This window comes from Strigops habroptila, chromosome 6 (genome assembly GCF_004027225.2).
Source record: "Strigops habroptila isolate Jane chromosome 6, bStrHab1.2.pri, whole genome shotgun sequence".
Classification (NCBI taxonomy): Eukaryota; Metazoa; Chordata; class Aves; order Psittaciformes; family Psittacidae; genus Strigops; species Strigops habroptila.
The window spans coordinates 61,217,210-61,238,705 of NC_044282.2; the positions used below are offsets into that span (position 1 = coordinate 61,217,210).

Consider the following 21,496-nt stretch of genomic DNA (forward strand, 5'->3'; position numbering starts at 1 on the left):
CAGAAAAAAACCCCAAAACCAAAACAAAAAACAAAAAAAAAAAGCCCAAACTACCAAACAACTGTTAATTTTTGTGGGGTTTTTTTTAGCTTGTACTTACACTACTGGAAAAGTTCTGAGCATACTTTACATGGGGATGGGACGTTATAAAGCCTCTTGAGGGTCTTCAGTGTTATTCACCATTCTGTAAGACACAATGAAAAGATATGAGAGTGTTAAGAGATTTCTAGAAAAGGCAAATACATTCTGATTTCCTGTTATCTGACTTACAGTTATACAACCAGCCTACAGGAATGCCAAATAACTTCTTGTTTAAAAAAACAAAACCAAAACCAACTACCAAAGAAGGCGCCTTCAGGATCCTTCTCAATCATCCAATGCATCCCTCTGCTAAAAGGCAACAGAATGTATAGCAATCACTAAATATAGCCATGGTTAAGAAAAATGCTCCCTAGAACCACATAATTTTCTTATATATATATATATTTTTTTTTTAATGGCCTCTTAAAGCCTCAGCCTCTTTCTTTACTTTGCCTTCAGTGGGACCTTTGACATGGTTTGCAGTGGACCCATGGTCTTAAAAGTATGGCAAATACTCTTTTCCATCCAAACACCCTATGGATTGTAACAACTCAAGTTATTCATGGATACTTCACAGATCTAAACAAGGCCAACCAGCTGAGTATTCTCAGCTTGTGTACACCCACAGGTTAAAAAATGGAAATGTTCAAGCACATTACTCTGGATAATCCGTGACTAATCCAGACCCACATATAATCCCAGACAGATACTTCCGTGAACATGGTAGATTCCTAAGGAGAAAGTTGATGGCTGGTAGTGTAAACAGTCCAGAGACAAAAATTTAAATTACAATTGATTTCTTTTGGCCACAAGTAAATTAATCTATGCAATCATTTAGCCTTATGACAGTTACCTACCCTTTTAACTCACAAAAGCTATTAAAAGGATTATTTGGCTAACATTTGCAAAGAGCTTAGAAGACAGGTACTATGTTCTGAAAAGGAATGAGCTAATAGAATTTTCTTTAGCTATCACTCCTGATGTCTTTCTCCACAAACTAATAAGGACTGAAGTGCTTCAAAAGTCAAACTATTAACCAACAGGAAAGAGCAAGGCAGGATATTATATCCAGGAAGATGCGGAAAGAACAAGAGAGAATATTTATGCTTTGAGCTATGGGTGTATATGACTTGGAATAGAAAACAAGTGGGTAGAGAAGCACAGGGATTTGCATGGGATAATTTGCTCTGCTCCATAAAGAGACGTCTGTAATATCAGCAACCAAGCGTGGTGGATTGACACATCTTGGCTCTTCTCAATGGTTAAGAGTGGCCGAGACACTATAGCATGACTCTTCCTCTATCACGACACTAGAGGCTTTGGGGAAGAACTGCAACTATTCCAGGTGGAGCCCAGTGGGCATACACAGACTGTACCATCATTTAGGTGGATTTTTTTTTTCCCCTTCATGAAAGAAAACTTAGGAACTTTTAGGCCAAAAGGCTGGGCTGAATGAGCTTTTCCAGAAGTAGCAGCAGTCAGCCTCAGGCACCAGCTCACCTGGGGGGTTAAGGCTGCCCCCATAGGGCTGCTACCACCCAGACGTGGCCAAGGAAAGCACTGGGTGTCTTGGGGGAAGAAGGCTGCTGAGAGATGGCTGCTGCCATTTCCTAAACAATTCATTTGGTCCACATCTACATCTCAAGTTGCCTTTTTCCTCTCAAGGAAAGGAGGTCGCCAAAAGCAAGGTCACAGACAAGATGAGTGGTCCCAGCAGACTGTCCCAGGTCATGCAGCATGGCCTGGGAGAGAAACTGTGGCATCGAAGTACTGATGGATGGAAAAGACAAATATGCAGGTCCCTCACAGTCAGTCACGCCAAAGCTTTTTAAGATAGTTCTACACCAAATGCTACTCTGTTAAATCCCTTAACTGCATCTAAAATATATTCCCTGACGCAGTCACAAAAAATATGAGATCATGCTGTTGACTTATTGCCAAATTTTGAGGTTAATACAGAGAGCTGTTTTGTTTTCCAAAAAGGAACAAATTAGACTTAAACATATACAAACTTTCTGAAGGTCAGAGGCTAATGATAGAGAGCCGGATTCCTCAGAGAAAGATTTGCTTCCAGCATGAGGAGCGTGGAGGAAGCAAAGAACAAAACCCGCAAAGGAAAGAAAAGATCACTTTCCATCATCATGAAACATGGTATTAAAACTGGAACACGAGGAGAGGAGATAGAGAGCCAAAGAAAAGGCTGCAGTAACTCAGGTGTGAGATGACAAAGGCAGGACAATGATATTAGTGATACTAATGGAAGAAAAGAAAAATGGTACAGGCCTCAGATGTTATAAATGAAGAGCCATTAAGATCTAGACCAAATCTGGGATGAGAACAGAGGAGGAAGAAGGAACTTTTCCAAGAGACTCCAGATCTGTGAGCGCAGACAGAGGATGCTAGCATTTCAGCAGAAACAAGCAGGAGAGAGTACATAAGAAAATAGGAGAAATTCTCCATTTTTGCTATGTTAAGGGTTGAGGCAGCAGTATTACGGTCTGAACGCAGTCCCAAACTGTCACAGACAGAGCCAAGCAGTAAGGCAGGCCGGGGAATCCTCCTGTCTGCTTTGGTAGCTGGACTGGTGAAAGCAAATGCAGTTGCACAGAAAGGAGGGATAGCTAGTGCTTCCGACGCCTGATGCCAGAACAGAGCAGCTGCTATTGAAAAGGGTTACAAATAGTCTTTGACTCAATGCTGGTCTAAAGTTCAGTAGCACAGAAATACTTTCCCTGCCCCCATACACATGTAAAGGTTGCTTAAATGTTTTTGTAATTTAAGGGCCTACCAGATGGGAAACAGGCACCCCCCTCACCTCCAATTTTAGCCAAAAAAACCCAACCCAAACCAACATAACTTCGGTCACCAACAAATCATGACTCTGAAATCATGGATCTATATCCTTGTTCCCTCAGCCTCCTCTCAGCAGAAAACCAGATGCGATCACAGTAGCAAAGGCAGGTATCACCACTACCTGTAGTTGATATGCAACCTTCGCCCTTTCACATTATTCATTGAATAAATTACCTGCTAACACTGGGAAAACACTACCAGCTCCCCTTCCTATTTCTGGGACAGACAATAAAAAAGTTCAATATTAATATGGAAATCATCGCCACAGTTGTAGAATCAAATGTAATGAACAATCTTGTCCCCAGCTTAAGTTGCTATAAAGGCAGCTTAAATTTACAATGGACGAGTCTTCGTGGCAATCTGTTTTTCAGATATTAAAAATCTCATTTTCTCGGTGCCAAGGACAAGTGGAAGTGTGAAGCACTGGAGTATCAACTCTGCATTTGTCTCGCTTGACATGAAATCATTCTCATTTTAGTTCCAATTTTTAATACATTCTTGGGATCCACTTCAGTTTTCTTCATTTCTCACTGGATGCAGTTAATTGTTTTGAAGCATAGTTCACCCTGATCCACAATGCCCTGCAGAAGCAAGGAGGAAGTCACTTGGTAAAGATGAGGTTGATACCACTTATTTGGAAGAGAAATTAATTTTCCCTCTTAATTTCTGAGTGAGTCACATAGTAAAAAATAATGCCATCACTTCGTATTTCACTAATATCTTCCTTGGTAAGTTCTTAAAAAGGGCTTTACAAATAACAAATTAAAAGCTTTTGTCCTTGGGGAAGAGAAACATCACTGTTTTGTCACAAGTAAAACATGAACAGAGGGGCTAAATTCTTGGCTTAAAGCCACACGGGATGGTTATCAGTGGCTGAACATGGTATCTGCCTGAGGACAAAGGCCCCACTACTACAACAGGACTATTACCCTACCAGCTACTGAAATGCAGAAGAACCAAGTTTAAGCTTGCTGATAAACCTGGTGCCTTAGATAGTAAAGAAAATCAGCCCTGAGAATAATGTACTACCACTGCTGAATTCACAATGAAATCAGATTCCCAACCCCATGCATAATTACAAACCGATACACTCCCAGAAGTAACAAAAAACACCCCCAAATTTAAGTCTTTTACTTAGTGTACAGATTGAGGTCTATAGGAATCATCAAGTCTTCTGGCTGGACTCTCTGTGTGTGTGCATGTGTCTATAAACATGGGCTGTTACATTTCATCTGCTTCACCTTCTCTGCACTGAAGCCAACATGAAGTAAAACAAACCTATTAACCTGGCTTAACTTATGTCCAGAGGACATCTTGCCTCAAAAACAGCAAGAGACCAAGGATCCATCCATTCCAGTTCATTACAGTGCTTAATCACCCTCTCCATTACAAATCTGTACTTGATTTCTACTTTGAATGCGTCTGGCTTCAGATTCCAGACAGTAGCTCCTGTTAAGCACTCCTTTGCCAGCTTGGAGTCCTTTATTCTTGGGAGACGTTCAGCCAGGCTGTTGTTTACCCAGCGCTTTTAAAGCTCTAGCTTCTGCATTTGTATCAAAACTTAAATTCATCTGCGTGCATGCACAAAAGTAGGACTAGTGTCCAAAATACTAAAGCTAATCTAGGACTCTCTAGCCCATTTTCCCAAAATAGTCCTATTAGGGGAAAAATAAAAAAGCTCTGCCACATGACTTGAAGATGTGTTACACTTGTGCCCTGGAAAGCAAGGTTAAGAACCTTCTCTAAGAACTGCCACCTCCTGAGCACATGCTGTGGCTTGGAGACATGCAGCATCCAGTTTCATGCAGCCTTTGCACTGCAACACAAAGAGAAAAGTTGTTTCTTAAGTATCCAGACTCCAAGTTATTTAAATGTCACTACTTTAAGTTAGCACATTGATCTGTACCTTGAGCACCATCTTGCACAGACCCTCAAGAAGGTGCACAAAAAGCTCTTGTCAAAACTCGTGGCTAAATAAGCAACGCAGTCACTGCATTTGCTGCAGCTTCTGCATAACCTTGAACCCATGTTTGCAAGGAGCACACTGGCTCAGTTGCAAGGTAAAAAGGCATGAATCGCTATGGCAGAGATCTTAAGGGACAGGTTGTGCCCTTCTAATCAGAGAATCACAGAAGGGCTGGTTGAAGGGAATCTCTGGAGGTCCTTTTGCTCAATCCCCCTGCTCAATCAGAGCCAGTTGCCCAGGACCTTGTCCAGATGGCTGTTGAGCGTCTCTAAGGTTTGAGACTCCATCACTTCTCTGAGCAACCTGCACCAGTGAATCAAAGGGAGTAAGAGAGCATACTTTTCATAAACACAAAAATTCTTGAAGAAACTGCTCAGAAGTTAAATCCAACCAATGCTGTTTTCAGTCTTCTTATAAAGAGTGTGTTGGTTTGCCAAAGCCTTCACAGTACAACACAGGAGAAAGCCATATTTTGGGATTATGGTGAGGGAATATAATAGCATCATGCCAAGCCTGCAGCAATTTTTTTTTAAGAGATTGGATCCTTGTCTTCCTCAGAACGCTTTAACTGAAGAGAAAGCACCAAAAGAACCCTTTTTCCCTTTAGAAAAGACACACACCAATCTTACAATAAAGCCACAGTTGGTAAACTTAAAGCAAGCAGGTAAATTATAGCGTCCACAACACATCCTGGAGAACAATCAAAAGTTGCTGTTAAAATTGTTTCTCTCTTTTCCCTCTCCAGCCCCACATAAAACAATCTTCCCTAATTTAGTGAAATTACCTACAGGTCAAGCCAGAGGCCAGGCTCCATTTTCAAGCACATGTATCCTTTCTACAGAAAAACTGAGATCACAAAAACATCAAGTTTCCCAAACACACACAAGGCTTCTAGAAAGACGAGATCATCTGTGTTTCACCAGAAAGGACCCAAGTTACTCCAGAAGTCCAAGAGATACACAAGAGGCTATACAGTCCCAGTAAAAGGACATTGTTAAGCATTGCTTTGTCCTTAGTGGCAGCTGGAAAATGAAACACTGTCATCAAGATATATCTGCAGATGCATTTCAGTGGAGAACCCCAGGTTATATTTTCATTATTGCTTACAAATAAGCTTCCAGCCTTAATGCAACCAGCACCTACGCTGTTGTATCTTCTGAATTTCAGTATGTTGTCCCTCCAATCATATCTAAACACTTGCCTGGAACCAGAGGCCAGACTTGAATCAGCTTTTCTGGTTAAAATTACAAGTGAATCTCAGTGGCGGAAGACTGACAGCAATGAACTCATAGAACACAAACTCGTAGCTAACAGCTGCTACAAAGACCACTTACTTAATGATCAAATAGGTTATCTTAATCCATTCAGGTCAATTTGAGCACTGAGGAATGAGGAAGAGCGATGGTCATTCACACGAGAGAGATTTTAAGGAGATGGTGACTCTCAGCTGAGAGGTTCAGTTCAAAAATGTTTGACATTGCATTGCAAACAGAGGAGAAGCTGTCACAAAATAAGCAACTGCACGTCAGAAGACAACAGGCAAGAGCAGAGAGCTGAAGGAGAAGCCCAATGCCAGCTAACTCCTACAGAGCTACAACAGGCAAGACGTACCCTAAAGTAGAATGAAGATTTAAAACACTTACATACCAACAGTAGGGATTACACCTAGAACTCTGGGTATGTACGCTGTGAGGCATACACGTTCATCTGGACAAAACTGCAGATGGGAGATTGCCAAGTCCCTGAGTCCAAGCCTGGGCCAAACATACAATAAATGAGAGGCTCATTCAGAAAAGATCCCAATTAACACTAATTACCTTGACAGTTTTCTGTAGGAATATGGTGACATAGTAGCACTGGCTATGCCAACCGAAATGAGATTCTATATTGCCAAACATAACGTCTTCATGCCACAAGTATACCTCCACTGCAGAATACTGTTAGATGTCAGCAGCTCTGCTTACGAAGTCTATTCAGGCAGGCTCACATGCAGTCCACACCTGTGCCATGACCATCATGATGCTGCAGTTAAATTTCTCACCAACTGGGGCTGCTCAAACGAGTTACTACGAGGTATGTTCTGGTAAAACTCAACTTCCTGAAGTGTCACATGTTTGCTATCTCTCAAGTCTAGCTACAGAGTATCGGTTTTGGCACAGAGGAATTACCCTGTTTGACTGACATTTAGGTGCAAGAGGACGCAGATCAAGCACATAATGCCCAGCAGTGCACACCTGGAACAAGAAAGAAACTACTGCTATCGTGGCTTCTAGGTCCCAGTGGGGAGCTTGCTCACACTGGAGAACAACCTGACAGAGTTGCCCTGCGTACCTCACACAGCAAGAGGTATTCAAGTGAAGGAAAACCAGTAACAGCACAGAATCCTGCAAGTCCGAGATGGCCAGCAGTGCCTTCAGAACATCCACCCTGAACATCAACCTTCAATAAACTAATCTCAGCCTGTTATTGACAGGACATACAAAGATGAGAAAACATCCTAGTCTTCCCAATGTCGAGAGGACAACTAATCAAGGCTGCTAGAATCAGTGCTTACAGAGCTTGGCTTTTGATCTTGAAGCTGTGCAGGTTTACATGTTGGACTTAAGATATAGTCTTTAAAAGACAGGCCTTCCCTTGGCTGTGAATTTCACTGAGACCTGCAGCTTGCTTGCCCCAAAGAGGATACAAACGTCCACTATGAAGACTAATGCTCAGTTGCCATGCAGGTTATGGCTGGTGACAGGCAAGTTCAAGAGCATGGAAATGGAAGGCATTGCAAAATGTACAACAAGCCCAAGAAAACAGAGCATTCAGCTGACTGGACCAGCAGACACCACGCTTCATGCAGGACTTTCCAGGGGATCCCTCTGCATCTTCACAGATGCCACCAAACTTTCTTTAGCAGAATGCCAGAAATCGTACCTGGCATCAGATTATTTGATAGAGAGAGATTAACTGCAGGACAGGAGTACCTCAAATCCTTGGCATGCACAAAAAACTGCTACTGCACAATCCTATGTGAATATGATGATGTCTAATGCAAGACGCAAGCATAATTAGCTGAAGCAAGCTGAAGAACGTACACCCAGTTGCTGACTTAAGAAACCAGAAGTGTATCTGCTATCACTAGTACCAGGAACAAGCATGGAAGAGAAGTAAGGCCTTACGTTCCTTTTGCTGTACGGCACAAACAAAGTATTAAGAGGAATGTGGTATCACTCAGCAATAGCAAATACACTGCATAAAATTTAAGTATTATCTTTTTAAAAATAGATTTTGTATTTAAGGTCATCATCCCCTTTTCCCAAACAGTAACCTGATAACATGATGTACAATGAATAAACTTGTTAGGAACTTTACAAAACATTAATAATGATGTTCTGAAAAGCTCTGTGAGCTCTCAGTTACTTGTAACAAAATAAGCATGCAGCCCTTTTTTCATCCCCAAACAAGTCTGCATAAAATTGTGCCATAAAGAGAGACTACAAGCATGGCAGTCTCGCCAACATCTGCCCTCTGCCTCACAACTGAAGGCAGGCTGATGACCAGTCATAGACCACCCATCTGTTGTTCACTTCGGAATACAACTAGTTTTTATCAGGGAATCTGCAGTCCACCAGTGATGCTGGAGCCAGGCTGGGATGTGGAGATGTGTCTTCACTTCAGCAGCAGATCAAACAAGTCTCCTTGCCCCTCTCCATCCCCATGCCCTTCTCAACTGGTTGTGCTTAAAATACTGATCCACAGCTCTACCTTCCTTTTTCGCTTTCTCCTCTTCTTCCTCTCTGATGAACTTTCTTCCTCTCTGATGAACTTTCTTCCTCTCTGATGAACTAGACTTTCATCAAGTCCACTTCTAAAGGTATTATCCACATCAAGCAAATACTGTGATCCAAGTTCTCTTTTTCTCATGCTTTGCCAGAAAGCCTATGGGGGTCTCTCACCCCTGCAGAGGTACATGGTGCAGCAGATGTGAGTGAAAGAGGACAATCATTTTTGTCCAAGGTAAAGTTGTACTCTGACAATTATATTCTCGAGACACTCCATCTTATTTCTACCCACTGACTAGTTCAGAAGAGACAAAGATTACTTTGGCCAGAAGACTGGCAGTGATGAAAATGTTCTGGTTATACTGGTGTTATGAAAATAAACATATATATTTATATGGTGGCATTTAGTGATGTGCTGTCATAATTTCAGGGTTTGAAGCACTTCATTATTTGGAATAGCACACTTCAAAAAGAGTAATATCTGTCCATGAAAAAGACATTTGTTTGATGGTCTGAGGTGTTTTTCCTGTCATTACTTATTGCCTGAACAGCATACAAAGGAGAGTAAGAGATCAGTAAACTATAGCCCTTACACTAGAAGTGTACCCTGTACAGAAACCTCACACACTTTTTTTACACTTCTGTCCAAATGAATGAATAAATAAAAAAAGTGGCAATACCATTCAAGCAAACATCAACTGGAGGCTCAGCATGTGGATGCTCCATCCCTGGCAGTGTTCAAGGCCAGGTTGGATGGGGCTTTGAGTAACCTGGTCTAGTGGAAGGTGTCCCTGCCCATGGCAGGGGGCTTGGAAGTGGATGAGCTTTAAGGTCCCTCCCAACACAAACCATTCTATGATCCTAACAGCAAGCACAGCTACTTCCCCTACCTGTCCCTGTAGCCTAGACAGCACTCCCCAGATGGAGATGACTTGCCAGCTAAGTATTATTGTTGCAAAAGCTTTCTCCTGCTTAATACATCAACAGGGATTTATAGGAGTGACTGTCTGGAACAGTGCTTAACAATGCTAATAGCAGAGTTCCAAGAAATCAGTAGTTTGGCAATTACAAATATGGCAATACATGCTGAAATATGTGCTCATGCTTGCTAAACCTGTAATCCAAGTTTTCTTTTTTTTTCCCTCCCCATAATAAGTGGTTTAAATTTAGTAGGAATGATTCACTTGGTGCAGGATTGCCTGCGTTTTTTGGTTTGGGTTTTTTCTTTTTGGACTTGGAATCCATCTTGGATGACATCTAACAGGAAGACTGAAGGAGAGAGACAGAATCTGGCTTTCTAAAGAAAAGCCAGCCCATTAAATGCAGTGTCTTCCATAATCTTGTAATAACTTAAGTATCTCTATAACTTAGCAATTTCCTCCTGGCATAAGCAGCAGATACAGGGCAGACATATACCCAACAAGTACTCTACTGATACTTTCCCCGCTAAGCTGGGTCCAGGCCAATAAAAGAGCCATTTTCTGTAGTTTTTAAACATACTTAATGCCCAGATGGTCTGCTCTTGCATCGTGATCCAGCTGTAGGAACCTCCTGTGTTGCCTTCAACATAATCAGGCTGAACAGCACCTTTGCTTTGCACGAGCCAGGACTGGGGGCAAGAAGTATGTACCCATGCATTCTGCTTTATTAAAAACACAAAATTCCCCCTACTTTGAGAGATTATGAAGTCTCCAATTCTGCTGGTCTCATTTACAACTTTGTGAGCTTCTCCCAAAACTCACCATCTTCGCTAGAGACACAGAGGAATTAACCCAAATTTAGAATCATCACAGAATCATAGAATGGTTGGAAGGCACCTTAAAGCTCATCTAGTTCCAACCCCCTGCCAAGGGCGGGGATGCTTTCCACTAGAGCAGGTTGCTCCAAGCCCCGTCCAACCTGGCCTTGAACACTGCCAGGGATGGGGCAGCCACAGCTTCTCTGGGCACCCTGTGCCAGGGCCTCAGCACCTCACAGGGAACAACTTCTGCCTAAGATCTCATCTCAATCTCCCCTCTGTCAGTTTAAAGCCATTCCCCCTTGTCCTGTCCCTACAGGCCTTTGCCGAAAGCCCCTCTCCAGATTTCTTGTCAGCTCCTTTAGGCGCTGGAAGCTGCTCTAAGGTCTCCCTGGAGCCTTCTCTTCTCCAGGATGAACAAGCCCAGCTCTCTCAGCCTGTCTCCATAGCAGAAGTGCTCCAGCCCTCAGAGCATCTTCGTGGCCTCCTCTGGACTCACTTCAACAGTTCCACGTCCTTCTTACGTTGTTGCCCCCAGAGCTGGATGCAGGACTGCAGGGGGGGTGGTCTCACCAGAGCAGAGCAGAGGGGCAGAATCCCCTCCCTCGACCTGCTGGTCACACTGCTGGTGATGCAGCCCAGGACACAGTTGGTTTCTGGGCTGCAAGTGCCCGTTGCTGGGTTGTGGTGAGCTTCTCATCAACCAACATCCCCAAGTTCTCCTCCTCACAGCTGCTCTCAATCCATTTTCCACCCAGCCTGTATTTGTGCTTGGGATTGCCCTGACCCCATGTACGCTAGGTAATCTGTGCTACCCAGCCACCACAAGGAGGACAATGATGTTCAACCTCTGCACTCTACCTACCATCAAAAGGAGCCGTGTCTGTGGCACAAAGCCTTGACCACAGAAACAGAACTCTGGCAGGTGGCTTTTGACGCATGGAAGGTAAGTGGGAAGGAGGTAGGCAGAAGAGCAGATGACAGCTTTGGGACAGCGCTTAAGGACTATTACAGCATAACTTTGCTAAATATATCTGCGGTGCAAAGTAGGTGGGTCAGAACATACCTCCAAGAGAAATCCGTATTTGGAAGCATAGCCCAAGTGGCAAGCTATATGTTCAAAGTAGGTATAAGCATAAGCATAAGGGCTTTAAGCAAGAACACTTGAAGGATTTGGAGTTTGCGTTCCCTCCTCACACATAAATATTCAGACAAAAGCACAAAGCAAGCTTGCAATGTAAAATACTCTTTAGGAAGCAGGCCAGAAAAATAAATAGATGCACAAAGAGGTGAACTGACCTCCAGTCTCAAATGAAATTATTTAGGAAGCTTGGAACCAAATCGAGACTGAGCTACCAGACTACATCCTCTTACCTGCAACTGGACTGAGACTCAGCAACTCATTCTACATGTGACACACAAACTGCTGAACTGCCAACAACAAGCTTGTTATTTCCTGAACACAGAGTACTCTCAGAGCTATACAGAAGAGAATGCTAATTCCCATGTCAAGAACCCAGTAAGATGAGGACAAAAAGTAGAAACTAGGGAAGCTTTATTATGGAAAATTCTGAAAAACTGATGTATTTTGTTGGGCTGTGACAGAATTCTGCTGAATTCTCTTAGAACAGGAAATCCAGCTTCAGCTGTGGGAATGTATTGCAAGTGTTGATAAAAGCCAAAATTGCAGAACATTTGGAAATGCATAATTTAGTAGAGGACACCCAGTACAGATTCATAAAAGGAAGGTCATGCCTGACAAATCTGCTGAAATCCTTTTTATTATACGATCAAATCGTTAGGTTAGACAAGAGTGAAACAGTGGACATAAGTTATCGGGATCTCGGGAAAGCATTTGATTTTGTTCCACTCAGACTGATTTACAAAGTCATAAAGCATTGTGCAGGAAAAAGGAATTGAAATGGATTAAAGAGCATTTTAGGGATAGGAACAAAAGCAACTCAGTGAGCACAAGAAGTGTGAAACAGAGAGGGGTAAAGGTCAGCCTGCTGCTAAATGCATGACAATGGGCTGCGAGAAGGGTCAAACTTCAGCTCAGCTACCAATTTAGAGGCAAGAAAACCTGAATTTGGTGACGGAATGCAGAAAAGTATTACTAGAGGTTGGTAAATTAGCAGGAAATCAGGTGCAGAAAGACAGATGAGCTAGGTTCAGCATTTGACAAAAGGACATGAGAGGAGCTACAGCAACCTGTGGGATTCACTTGTACTACAGCCGATGTGTGCAAGGACCTTCTGGCTGGGAATTTGCATTCATTTTAGAGAGGATTTTATAATTTTATGGTCATTAATAAAATCTGCAGCTATGCATGTTGTGGTAATGATATGGGTAATTAAATCTGAAGCTTCTGGGAATTAAGCTGATAGCCTGAAAGGGTCAAAAAGAAAACTCCTCCTTACTTAATCAGAGGAATAGCTTCACGAGCTGGATAGGTGCATTAATCGTCTGACCACTACTTGAGACACACTACATCAAATGGACCTCTGGATTGATCCAGCTCAACTCTCCACAAAAATTACTAAGATTTCAGGTAGGACACAGCAACAGAAACAGTCTTTTTGGACCTGCATGAAAACCGTTTGGTTAGCTCCTCTTAGACAATGCTGCACAGACAAAAAGTACTTCCACTTATTCTGAGACTTTCAATGGGCTGTGGTGATATCTCCTGAAAACTGCCAATTATTCTCTTTGCTGGTAGACTGGAGATGAGGTCTGTTGCTTGATAGTGATGCCAAAAGTTTTTATCCTTGTCTTTTCTTTCCTAAGAGAGTAGCAAATCTTTACAACGTCCTCATGAGCCAGGGTAAAATTCTCCACAGAAAACTGAGCTCCAGCAACATGCTACTTGGCTCAAGGTCACCTGTGATAAAGATGAGAACAGAACATGGATCTTCTGATTCCTACTCCTGTGCCCTGAATACCAGGCCATAGTGCGGCTGCCACCACCTGTGGGGACAGCCTTTCAATTTTGAAGGCTGTCAAAATGCAGCAGCTTTTATGAGCACTAAAAATCACTTTAAATAAACTTCAGTTTTTTAAAAAAAAAAAGTTACGGGGGAACAGGTGGACTCCTGTGACACCAGAATTCTTCAATGCACAAAGAATCTTTCATCTCGCTGTTCTACACAGCACCTTTAAATATTCTTCTACACAAAGGCATGATATGCAAGAGCAAAAGAATAACTGAGAAACAGTAATCCCTAACAGATCAACTGTGCTTTATCTACACAGATTCTGCTTTCATAAAAGCACAGAGGAAAGAGAGGGGGGGAAAAAAAGAAAAGTACATTCTTATTGTTTTCTGAAGCTTAAAATAACCACAAAGTGAGAAAAATCAAAGCTGTTCCATAGAACAACCAGGCAAAAAGTCTCACTGAGCATTTGAGAAAGACAGTAAATGGCAGAAGATGGAATGAGAGATTTAGCGAGTGCTATGGTCACCATGCTTAGATCCTAAATTTGGTCTATGCTGAAACCAGTGTGGTTTAAATGGGAAGCATCTGCTAGAATGTATGCGTCCCATATATAATTATAGCTGTCACTGGCACCAACGGCTACAGTTATGGCTACCATTATATATGCCATTTTCACTTCCTAACTTCTCTGAAACCTTTCTTTTTTCAAATATAATGCAACTGAATGCAGGAAATTTCTGCAGGAAACTTGGTAACTGTGAGAGGCACAGAAGGCAAAGGGATAGGAAGAATTAAAACAAATCATCGGTGCTTAAGACAGGTGGAGTTGCCATCAATTTATTTTCATAGCTGATTGATCATGAAGTTTTTCCACTTCCAGAAACAAGCAGAAACATTATCTATTATAGGTGGTTTTGAACCAAATAAAATTTGTGCTTTAAGACAGGGTCCAGGCTGGTGCTTGGGAAGCAGCAGGAAAGTGGCCAAAATGACAGCTAGCAAAACATTCATTTATCCCTCATATTCAGATATTTCATATTTTCCAAAGTGTTGAGCTCTTCTGTAACACCTATGGGCCACTGAGCTATTTCTCTTTATTCCCAGAATGAACCAGAGCCACATCCAGGGTTTGTATAAACCCTTTCCTCCTCAGTCCGTATTATCTGCTGGACTGCCTATCTATGGAAAGCACTGAAAACCCCAAACTTCCCGCTAACCAAAAAGCTTCCTAGCCACAACACAGCTTATTTTCTAAAATCCCTTTGCACAAGCATTTTCATGGAGCTGTTTTCCTGAGCTGAGCTCTCTACCCCTTCATGCAGTCAAGCAGTCTTAAGGTATCTCCTTGCTCCTGTACAAATGGGTCAGGTACCTACCAGCTCAAACCGCAGTTCAAAAGACAGCATCTCAGAGCAAGGTTGACTCGCCTTCAAAGCAGCAGACCACTCTGGTGTACAGCGATAACACAATGAACAGCAACCATCTGAAGAATTATTCCAGTCCTGACTTTCATCATTTTTTGATACGTCTTTCTGTTACCCTGCCTCCATGCTACACCCTGTATTTCAAAGATCATGGAAGATTCTTTGTAATTCACCATTCAGACTTCCAGAAGCTTTTTATGTTTGTATTTTTTTTATACAGGCACGCACACTTTATTTTAAACCCAAACAAATGATGCAGAGTCCATTAACCTCATCTCATTCAGCCCCAAAACTCAAGAGAGATGTAGCAGTTGGAGAGAAACCCAGGACTCTGGCCATTTTACACACATGTGTAATTCAGATTTGAATTAAAGTTACAATGGTTGCCAATTTTAAAAAAGCCGTAAGACTTCTTGTGGCGTGGATGGATGCTTCTATCCCCTCTGTTGCCAGCTGCTGTGGTACCACAGATGAGCCAGCAGCATCCTCCCAAAACATGCTTCAAGAGGCACAGTTGTATCATCAACGGTGGGAACCATACCTTCCCCGCATGACTTGCTGCCACACAGACTGCTAACACTTTTCTATCAATTAGGACTCAGAATTATCAGTGCAATACTGAATCCAATTGTGTCCTGGGCTGCATCACCAGCAGCGTGACCAGCAGGTTGAGGGAGGGGATTCTCCCCTTCTGCTCCGCTCTGATGAAACTCCCCTTGCAGTCCTGTGTCCAGCTCTGAGGCAAGAACGTAAGAAGGACGTGGAACTGTTGAAGTGAGTCCAGAGGAGGCCACGAAGATGCTCCGAGGGCTGGAGCAGCTCTGCTATGGAGACAGGCTGAGGGAGCTGGGCTTTTTCAGCCTGGAGAAGAGAAGGCTCCAGGGAGACCTTTGAGCAGCTTCCAGTGCCTAAAGGAGCTGACAAGAAAGCTGGAGAGGGGCTTTTGACAAGGGCCTGTAGGGACAGGACAAGGGGGAATGGCTTTAAACTGACAGAGGGGAGATTGAGAGGAGATCTTAGGAAGGAAGAAGTTGTTCCCTGTGAGGGTGGTGAGGCGCTGGCACAGGTTGCCCAGAGAAGCTGTGGCTGCCCCATCCCTGGCAGTGTTCAAGGCCAGGTTGGACGGGGCTTTGAGCAACCTGGTCTAGTGGAAGGTGTCCCTGCCTGTGGCAGGGGGTTGGAACTAGATGAGCTTTAAGGTCCCTTCCAACCCAAACGTTCTTTCTGTGATGATTCCGCAATGATTCCACGATTTTATGCTGTGTATCAGTGATACTAACAACTGGCAATTCCAGCAATAAGCTGCTGTTTTAATTTAGGCCTACTGCCTATGCTACAAGCTTCCAATTTTAAGGTCAATGAAAGAAAAACCAAATCCTTTTAATTCACACACTACTTGCATTTTGATTCTGAACTTCTAGATAAGTGTCATGGCCTTCCCTAAGTGCATGTATGTTGCTTAGAGGAATGTTCAACCCATTCAAATGTATACACTTCAAAATTCAGATTTGAATGGACTTTTCTAGACCTATCATACTCATCATTTCACCACTGTCCTTAGAGCTGCAGAGGTGGGATCTTGGAAAGTTTTTTTATCTGAGAATTGAAGAATTTAACTCTAGTTACTGAACAGAGGTATCCAAGCTTAGAAATTGGATGACCACCAGAGGACTGGAGGATATATAAATCAACACATCAGTTTTAAAATGTAAGAGCTACCGTGCAATAATGCAATACGCCAAAAATAAAATGTGAGTTCCTCTAGACAGTCTGCAACACGCAATTATCTAAAAAACGTTTCTTCATAAAGTTCTGCACATTCTTGCTGACTAACAATTCTGCTGCCAAGCACAGAAGACTACAGGATGAATTTTTTACTTTTTAGTTAGTTCTAAATACTGACTTATATGAAGGGGTACTTTCAATTTCATTTATTGCTTAGATCTTTATGATTCTTTACATCCTGTTGATAATGTATTGGCACACTTATCTGCTATATAAATCTCTGTCCCCATCCACGCAATGATACTATTTGTTAACGGTCTAACCCCTGTTTAAATACGACTTACCATTGAAAATGCTGCTAAATTCCCATGACTGAAGTTAGTCATATAAAGAACGCCTGGAAGACATTCAAAAGTTATAGTGGTAAGACTGCTGCAAGATCCTCCAGAGAACAAACCAGGACAGCAGTTGCTGAGGACGTTAAGACCATAAACTACATCTCTCCCTCAGTTCCCACCTTTCTAATCAAGTACCTAAACCATTGTTTTAGGATGCGAGTGCAAGTTCACTGCATGCATTGGTTAGGAGTTCTCTCTCATATAGTAGCCAAAACAGATGGATCTTCCTAGATACACTTTGCATTAAAAAAAAAAATCTGAATTTCTTCTGACAGTAGAAGAGACGACATGTCCCTACAAGAAGATGCCAGTTTCCAAATGGGCAAGGTATCTTAAAACAGCTAATTTAAAAGCAGAATCTTGGGAGTGAAAAACCACAGCAGCGTACTTGGAGAATATCATGACAGACTGCGCATGCTGTGACAGCAGTAGGACTAAGATGCCACTCATGTGGAAAGCTCACAAAATCCTTTCAGGATCTTAGCGAGCAAATGGAGTGGGAGAAGTTATGACCCAATATTACCTAAGCCTCAAACTCAAGCCTCGCCACTCTAGGAAATTACAATATTGTATTACTTAAAGTGATATGATTTCCTCCCTCACCTCTTTACAGTGACACGAGGATGCTTTTATCACTATTCCAACAGAAACAGGGGACCAAGTGCACTGAAGTAAGTAATCCCTCGCTATGTCAACACTGTCCTCTACACAATATTACTGTTCTAGTAGAAATCATCCTTTTCCTCCATCAACACAGCTACGCAGCTAAACCTCTCAAACTAAAGCCATCAAGTCTATTCCAAAAGGATGCTTTTGCCTTGGCCTCTCTTGCTGCCATTGAGGTGCTTGGACAACACATGATGAGCCCTACAAGAGAAGCAGGATACACACAGTGAACTACCTGGATCCTGGGGAAGGGTTAATGACTAGAGAGTGCTGGTTGACTCCCCACAGTTCTCACCAAGGATTTGTACTAACGAAACCCTTTAAGGATTTGAAAAAAAGAAACAGAAGTGGGGTAACTTTGGCAGTCTCTTTTTTTAGGACTTTCTTTAGAATCCAAATCAGAAAGTAAAATATCTTAGCCATTCTCCCACTGTTCTCACATTCACAGTTCGCATTTGCTCTTCTTTAAGCTCCAGCTCCCAGAGTCAAATGATAGAAGGGAAAGTGGAAAAAGAAAAGCTGAGAAATGTAAAGTGAATAAATACATCTTATACCCTCTCTTAAGACAGAAATCAACCTCTTCACTTTATCAAACTCTGATTTAATAACTTTTTTAAAATTTCATATTTTATGCTGTAAATAACAAACATTAGCTAAGAATTTTTTCACTATGAGGATGGTGAGGCCCTGGCACAGGGTGCCCAGAGAAGCTGTGGCTGCCCCATCCCTGGCAGTGTTCAAGGCCAGGTTGGACACAGGGGCTTGGAGCAACCTGCTCTAGTGGAAGGTGTCCCTGCCCATGGCAGGGGGGTTGGAACTAGATGGATATCCCTTCCAACCTGAACCAACCTATGATTCTATAGATTTCAAAATACTGCTCACATCTAATACTTCGGAATATGAAGTTCTTGGGAACAATCAAATGGGTTCTAAGGAACCCTCTTAATCTGTCAAAAGGAGTTTGGAGCCATTCTTACCTGTGACTGAGACTAATCAGTCAAGAGCCAGCAAGTGGCCTTGTTGAGAAGAGTTGCACAGCAGATGTGCTGCAGAAGGTGGGTCAAGTAGGCTTATGGAGAAAAATGGTAACAGAGAGAGAGATTTGTGCAGGAGCAGAGTAGGGACACTGGATGGCCTGAACTTTGTCAGTCTTAATATATGAAGCTGAAGCCCTGAGCATGGTTTCTGCCACTTCTTCAATTGCTCGATAAAGGCTAAGCTTCTGCAAGTAGTGTTTTTACTGTAATCTGGCTAGTCTGACCCTCAGTCTGACCCTGCAGGGATATTACGTTCCTAAATGGCCTGGGCACAATTTATGCACAGCCGTTCCACAAGCCAGAGCGTGTGAATATATTGTAAAACATGGCACATCAGAAAAGACTCATTCTACATCAAGGAGAAAACTGACACCATAAGTCAACACCCAGTTGGCTGGGGTAGAAGGGGAGATGACACATGCATGCATACAAATGGATTAGATCCCAGCCTTACACTTGCTCTAAAGCAATCTAGTAAGATTTACCTTTAATATTCTTAAAACATTTTTATTTTTGAATGTAAGACATGAAAGTGCCCCATTTTTCACTAGCTGAAGCCAAACTTGAAATAACAAAACAGTCTTAAGTAGTTAAGAAGCTACAAAACTCATCCTGATTTCCAGTCAGCATTATAGAGACTTGCAGAGTAACACTGTGTACCCATTAACTCCAAGTCCACAATTTGGCCAGAATTTGTTTTGCTGCATTACAGCCAAATCACTTTTTGTGTCTGTCTTCCTCCTACGTGGGATTGCCTTAGCAGAACAGGATGCCAATACTGAAAGCACTGACTGTCTCGGACTTTACCATCTTTGATTAAGAAGGCCCTTTTATTGCAGGATCACTTAGACTTTACAGATAACTGTTGCTGCATTGAGATGAAGTTACTGGCAGGAAAAGCTTACAGCAACTCAGGGAAGAGCAACCAGAATATTAAGACTCCCCAAGTGAGCTATTCCAGAAGTCCAACACAGAAATTACTTTCCTAATATCAACTTTTTTGCTGAAAATTAGGTCGACTATTTCTTGTACTCCCCACAGCTAACGCAGAAAATGGCGTACTCCTCATTTCTTTACAAGACGCTTTCACATTGGGTTTAAACAACTCTTGGCAAATGGGTGGGTTTCACTTTAAATGTCTTTGCCTTTCCCTTTCCCTGTAGGAATCATCTCAGAACTCAACTCTCCAGCCTTTCATTGCCACATTTTCAGCTTCTAGATTAACTTCACATCTTGTTTTCAGTCCTGTTCCTGCCCTACATTCCTATCCCATTTTTGTTTGCCTGTTCAACTAAGCAAGGGAAAGTACCTGCTACGGCTGGTCAGGAACTGCCTCTGCGTGGACTGATTAACTGTAAATCTCTATGGCTACTCCCATGCCCACATTTTTGAAGGACCAGAGAAATAATAGTATCAGAAATCGGGTGTTTCACAGCAACAGGCAAGAAATCCTTGTATTTTATCATGGCTGGCATGTATTCCTGAAGGATATCCTTTCCATTTCATTTTATATCTACCACCCCCTGTATTATGAGTAAAAGTAAAGAGCAGTTACCACTCAATTTCTCTTTACCATGTGATATTTCTACTCTCTTTCACCTTTTTTCTAAATGGATGTTCCAACATATATAAACTGGCTCAGTACATTGCAGCAGCCACCAACTTAGGCTCCGTATTCAGGTATGTGCAAAGGTTTTTTGAAACTGAGAATTAAAACATTACAATCATAGAATGGTTTGGGTTGGAAAGGACCTTAAGCTCATCTAGTTCCAACCACCCTGCCACAGGCACAGACACCTCATTCTAGACCATGCTGCCCAAGGCCCTGTCCAGCCTGGCCTTGAACACTGCCAGGGATGGGGCAGCCACAGCTTCTCTGGGCACCCTGTGCCAGGGCCTCACCACCCTCACAGTAAACAACTTCTTCCTTATATCTAACTTGAACTTCCCCTGTTTAAGTTTAAACCAATTACCCCTCGTCCTATCGCTACAGTCCCTGATGAAGAGTCCCTCTCTGGCATCCTGTAATCTATGATGTGGGACATAAGCACCCAAGGATATAACAACAGACATTTCTGGTTTATCATAAGATTGTATATATCATTACTCCCTCCTCCCAGTTTTACAGATCTGAACAGCAACAGTATTTTGCACTCATATAAAGGCTTCCCCACCTCAAAAGAAAAAAAAAAAATTTCTAACTTATTAAGCAGAGCTTAACATGTGAAAGAACCTGGTAAATTTGACATTTCCAGCAGCAGTCACTTAAATGATGGAAGGTAAAGCTATTTATCACAGCATCACCAAGGAACACAAATGGCAGCAAATGAATAACCTGACAATACAGAATTCAACTGAAACTGACAGTGACAAAATGTTGGAACCTCACTTTTCAGCCTGATTTACAGTATAGCACATTCAACAACAGAGTGCTGGTAAATCACCACGGTGGGACATTTGTTTTAAGGTGGTACAAAAGTAGAAATGTACATTCTGAAGAATTAATTCTGAGAGTTTTGGGGGAAGAAGAGAGGCCCTGCAGAATCTTCTAGCCAGATACAGAAACAGTGTTCAGCAGACCACAAACACTGTGCTGTAAGAAGCATCACAGATTTGATACTTTTGAAGATGGGAATGTATCATCAGCTTTGCCTGAAACTGTTGCCTTTTTTCCTAACCATAAGTACCTACAGTGCCTGAGAATGTAGAGCAATAAGCAAACAGTTAACAATTTGCTTATATATATACATAATAGTTAACTTCCAAAGGATTTAAGGTGCTCAACAGTTGAGACACAACTGTCATCATCCCATCAATTTTAATAAAATAAATATAACAGAAAATCTAACCAGACCAGTATCTCTTGCCTATTCTTATACAGCCTTCATTATAACCGCTCTAC

The 21,496-nt window shown here is 42.2% G+C and overlaps 1 protein-coding gene across 18 annotated transcripts in view; it reads right to left on the reverse strand.

Moving 5' to 3' along the window:
- HMBOX1 (homeobox containing 1) overlaps positions 1–21,496 on the reverse strand; it is a 125,390-nt gene that overhangs the window by 76,068 nt on the left and 27,826 nt on the right. For 13 of the 18 annotated variants that reach the window (XR_003992077.1, XM_030490958.1, XM_030490949.1 and 10 more), the window contains exon 2: positions 101–184. Coding sequence is in view for 14 of the 18 variants with exons in the window: in XM_030490958.1 (XP_030346818.1) it covers positions 101–123 (23 nt within the window). In the remaining 4 variants the exon portion in view is untranslated. Of the gene's footprint in view, positions 1–100; positions 185–6,585; positions 6,655–12,828; positions 13,688–21,496 lie in introns of those variants that run through there. The other 5 variants (XM_030490952.1, XM_030490954.1, XM_030490953.1 and 2 more) reach the window with 3 other exon arrangements.